This window comes from Cynara cardunculus, assembly GCF_001531365.2.
Source record: "Cynara cardunculus var. scolymus isolate 2C chromosome LG 12, CcrdV1, whole genome shotgun sequence".
Lineage (NCBI taxonomy): Eukaryota > Viridiplantae > Streptophyta > Magnoliopsida > Asterales > Asteraceae > Cynara > Cynara cardunculus.
In genome coordinates this window covers 4517598-4523290 of record NC_037539.1, presented here as the reverse complement: position 1 = coordinate 4523290, position 5693 = coordinate 4517598, and the positions used below count along the sequence as shown (strand labels likewise).

The 5693-nt window shown below is 30.8% G+C and overlaps 1 protein-coding gene across 1 annotated transcript; it reads right to left on the bottom strand.

The window, feature by feature from the left end:
- Positions 1–245: 245 nt before the first annotated feature.
- Positions 246–1175, bottom strand: LOC112523382 (basic leucine zipper 25-like). The gene has a single exon (XM_025132968.1). The coding sequence runs from the start codon at positions 1140–1142 to the stop codon at positions 333–335; it is 810 nt and encodes a 269-aa protein (XP_024988736.1). The 5' UTR covers positions 1143–1175; the 3' UTR covers positions 246–332.
- Between the last annotated feature and the right edge of the window lie 4518 nt (positions 1176–5693).

The window sequence follows — 5693 nt, the reverse complement described above, 5'->3', positions numbered from 1 at the left end:
GTAAAGATTTTCCAAGATTATTATATTTGTATATGTACATATATACTTTAGGAGTTTTAATTTCTACATTTTTAAAGAAGTAATATTAACTAGATATTGCTTCTCTTATCCGTACCTGAAGTGGGGTTCTTCAAATTATAGTGTTAAAAGGTCATGATGGAAGCTTAGTTACGTCAAACACTCACTAATAATCGCATCCACACCAAATACAACCAAGCATCATGTAAACCACCCAACAAACGAAAAAGGGGAAGTAAATATTTGGTGCATTTGCTTAAAGGGTTTATTTATTTGAGAAGTTAATTAAGGAACATTTTTGGTGAATCGACTAATCAATGAAGCAGATTAGAGGAGTTTTTAGTGGTGGATTTTGTAGAGGATTGAGCTCTGAGATAAGCAGTGGTGCATGAAGGAACAAGCCCAGCCTCATGATCATCATCAAGATCTCTCAAAGTAGTGTAAGTGCTAGCAAGTTGTGCTTCACTAAGCAACTGCCTTAGTTCCGTGGTTTCTTTCTTGAGCCTATCATTTTCTTGAATAACTTGTTCATGGTTCTCCGAGAAGTGGTTCAGCTTTTCAATGAGCCCTTGGTTCTCGTTCCTGAGCCGCATAACTTGGGTGCATAGCTCATCCAACTGCTTCTGTTTCCTCATCCTGGATCTTCGAGCTGACTCCCTGTTCGATATCATCCTTCTTTGCTTCCTCTCGTTGATGATACTCATCTGGTTCTCGTCAGCTTCATCTGAAGTACTCGAGTTATTATAGCTCAGAGATGAAGATTGTGGATAGAAATCCACCATGGGCATTTGAGGATGAGAACTGGGTTGATGGTAATAAGGTAAGTTTGTCACAAAGTGGAGAGAAGATGGCATGTTGTCGTTTTGGGAAGAAGTGAAGTTTGTAGGGAAGTTACATGAAAGGTCTTCATATTCAGGGGCTAAATAGTAATTTCCAGCCATCTCTCTCTCTCTATATATATAGTTTTCAAACCGATCTCTCTTGCCAAGAAAGAACCAATCAAATATATTATATGTGAAGACGTATGTTTGTATGTATATGAGAGTGATGATATTTAAGAGGATGAGGATAGAATGGATGAGGAATGAATTGAAGCTGGGTTTTATAGGAGATGGAAAGAGCATATATAATGGGTTTGGCTTACGATTGCAAGAGTGGTTTATTAATTATATGATTTCCATAAAAAATTAGCTTTTCAGAATGATGACTTGAGAGTTATAATGGGTATGATGTATGCATATGTTGTGATTGGAGGATGCTACTGTGCATGTATGCAAAAAAACTGTTTCATGTAATTAAGTAGGCCCTAATTTGCTTATCCACAAATATTACCGGCCATATATGACAGATTGATCGCCGGTGGAGGGTAATGAAAGCAGAACTCCCCGGCGGCCATTCACCGTAGAACCATAGAACACTACTGCAACCCTAAACCGATATCTTCTTCTACTTAGCTCACATGAAGCCAAAAGCTTGTAGGAAGAAATTAAAGAAGCTAGCTAGCTATATCTATGGTCTATAGACTATATATACATATATGTATATGTATATGTATATATATATATATATATATGTGTGTGTGTAGTAGCTGCCGGTGGTGGTGGGGCAAAGATAGTGGCGGTGTCATTGAAGGGCCAAAAATTGTGGTTTCTTCCCGATGTTGGTGGCGCATTAGAAGGTAGATTTTGTTTTTTCTTTTACAACTGCAACAAAAACAGCAACCAGGTTGTGATAAACATTCAAAAATGCAGTTTTTGTAATTAATTGACTTTGAGGTTTTGAATCTTTGTTCTAATTCATTAATTCTTAATGTAATAAGAAGAAATATATAAGTTGGCCAGTGTTGTTGGACACATGCATTAAGGCAGAAAATATGGGTTCTTGTAATTTGTTTTCAAGTTTAAGAGACCGTTTACCAAACACTTACCTGGTAAGCGTTTACGGGTAAAATTTAACATTATCATTTACATATCAGGTAAGATTTTAGTCCACCAAGACGCTATCATATGCAACAATTTACCCGGTAAGCTCTTACCATGGTAAGAGTCGTCGCCCTCACTTACCGGGTAAGACTTTTGGTCCTTGTCTCGTTCTTACTAGATAAGATTCTTAATTTTTATCATATTCATCCGGTAAGGTAATGTGACTTGGTATTCACTTACTGAGTAAGCGTTTGGTAAATGGCCCCTAAGTTTAATTTGTAGCTAGTTAAGTCATGGTTTGTACTTAGTTTTATTTGGTTTTAGTACATTTTTGTACTAGAACACTTTCAAGATAGTAACATTTTTGAGTCTTATTAGTTTATCTAACTCTAGTTTTATAAGTTCATTGTTTAAAAAAAATTATGGAATAATTTTTTGTAACATCTTTACATAAAACGTGTCTTGTTTGATCCTATAACTTCTTTTTAATAATTCGTCTACATATTTAAATTTTGGAATCGGTTATTGTTTATATAATTTATGATTGTGAAAGTTTTTTTTTGAAATATATAATATTTATATACGACAAATCTAACAAACAAACTCACACACCCTCTTCACGTTTGGTGAGACTTAAGGACTCACATACCGTTAGGCTAAAGACTCATTATTGATACGATTGTCAAAGTTAATGGTTAATTAAGAGAGATTTGATTTCACAATTAAAGAAAATCAATTGATTTCTCACCATTCTATCCATAATCTATTGGAGCAAAACGTTTGAATAAAGATCCATACACAAAGTTTAATTTTAATTTTTTGGATAATAATTGAGCTTTGTGGGTCTATTTCTCATAAAAGTTAGTAACATTAATTGGGAGTCTAATTATTTGCCAAAGAGAAATAGAAAGTAACAATACTTTATTTTGGTTATAAAATGGAATTTTATAAAGCAAATCTTATAAAGAGATTTGTGAGGGAATTTTACACGACTAAATTTCAAATTACATTTTTTTAAAGTTATATTTATAATTTCAACCTTTTGATAGTATTCTATACAATTAATAGTGATTTAATCATTTGAGAAGCCTGTATATTGTGATAATCGTGAAAACTTTAATCTTAAGATATTATTTTACATGATTTTTTCTCATTTAAAGTTTACATTTAATTAATGTATTGATGCAACATATATTTGTTTCACAATGCGTTTGATTCATATGTATTTGGTTTACAATATTAAATTTTTTTACGTGTAACTTTTATTTCACAAACAGACTAAAACCTATTGTGAACCAAGTACATATGGAACAAACACATTGTAAAAAGAATATATGTTAATAAATATTCTAAATTCTAATCTTAGATGAAATAAATCATATGAAATAGTATATGATGTACTAGTTCTCAAGGTTATTACAATCTCATTGGTTCTCAAAAGAAGGTCCCTAGAACTAATATATATTTCATAAGAGAAAAATTGATTTAGGAACTCTAATTAAAAATCAATTATTCATGATGAATATACCTAAATATTTTTATCAACATTATTATTTATTATGAATATCATATATTTTCATTATCAATTCATGGTATAGAATGAGATTAAGGAGAGAACCCGCCAAGAAATGAAAAACCGTGTAACATCCTTATAACCATTTATTTATACAGTATACATGTACATACAAGTAATTAAAAATGTTTTTCTTGATTTTAATGCAATGATTTGTTACTAGGGTGTTTTTTAATCTTTCATTTTCTTTATAGTTTTTCCTTGAACTTAACTCATCGTGAATATATACTTGGTTCTCATTAACTAAATAAACATAGTTGAATCTATGTTCATATATAATCAACGATGATATGAAATCACCACCAATGATCGTTGAATCAATTTTTTAGGACCGACAAGTTTTGCATCGTGAAATTTACAAATTTATAATGGTAAAACAAAGTGTAGTTGAAAACTTGTACTTGCCAACCATATATCGATGATTGTGTTAAAATTTGTCTAGTAGTATATATATATATATATATATATATATATATATATATATATATATATAATTATCGTATATGTAATATATCGACATATTTTGTGTTTGTGTGGTTGAGCGATGGATGAGTCACGAGGCACTTGATGCTTTTGAGTAGGATGGGTCCCGACGACTCTCTAATTATTACTACAAATAATATTCATGATCAAATGGCTAACAACGCGTACGTAAAAGGTGATACAATTTTGAGTTATATTCATATTTAAATGGTTATTAAAGCTACCACTAAACAATAAAATTTGGACAAAAGGATCGATTCATGTTGCTGTTTCACCTAAATTCTTGTGTCAACTTCCAAGTACGCATCTGTACTTTTATTTTGCATTTATATATTTTATTAATCTCATTAATTTTTCTCTTTCCATAATATGCATTTAAGCATGCATGCGCCAAACATACCACCAATGAGATCGAATTGAAGTCAAATGGATTAATTAAGGGTTTGGTGTTTCGAACTGGAACTGCCAACTTGAGATGAAAAATCTTGATAAAGCGTCGTCAATGAATAGGGTCGATCAAAACTTTGAATAAGAAATGTGCATAGCGGAGATCAAAACAAATTAAGAAAAACAAGTTAGTATCGCTATTTACTTTTGTTAAAAATTTTGGTTTTCGATTACTTGGATTTTTAAAGTGTTTTTCACAAATTAAACATGTTTTTTTCAAGAAAGTTTATCGAAAATTCCTAACACTTTTACACTCTAGTTGTTCAAAGCAAAACGTTTAAACTAATTAATGTAGCACCAGGTACACGAAAGTCGCTCCTAAGTATACATTTCAAGAAAGTTCATCCAAACTTCCTAACACTAGTTATTAATAATTAATATATATATATATATATATAGAGAGAGAGAGAGAGAGAGAGATAAATGGAAATCAAACTATTTGTACCAATCGTGAAACATTCGATTTCATTGTTTATTTTAGTGAAATATTTTCATGAAATTGTTTTATATGATGAAATTGTTTTAAATAATTCATTTAATTATGAAAACGTTTCATATATTTTTGTTTTTATGTAAAAATTAAATTGTTTCATGTATTTATCATTTTGATGAAATTTGTTGACTAAGATTAATAGAATGAAGATGATAATGTCTATAATTATTTGAAACAATTTCATGAAAAAAATTCACTAAAATAAACAATAAAATCGGCGATTTTCACACTTTATACAAATAGTTTGGTTTACATTATATCCTCCCCTCCCTCTCTCTCTCTCTCTCTCTCTCTCTCTATTATTTTATTAAGGTGCTTTAACTTTAGTAATGGTTAGGCAATAAGCATCTCTCCCATGCATGAACCTTCGTCTAAACTTCTCGTCTGATCACATAACTATGTGTGTATATATATATATATATATATTATAAATTGCAGCAATTACATTGTGATTTTTACTTGGTTTTTGAAAGCAGGTTTTGGACACTGTACCATTAATTTTCACGTACTATTTCATCTTCATCATGTTCCACTGAAGCAACCCTATATATGTACGTCTGCCCTCTTTTTTTTTATGCCCTTAGTCTTCTTTTTTTCGAATTTCTGTCTCATCCTTACTTTAAAATGCCATTGGTTCAACATGAATAATATTACCCTCTCCTCTTTCTGCAATTTCTTTTTTCATTTTAATTTGCTTCAATTAGAAACACAAACACACACACACACACACACATATATATATATATATATATATATA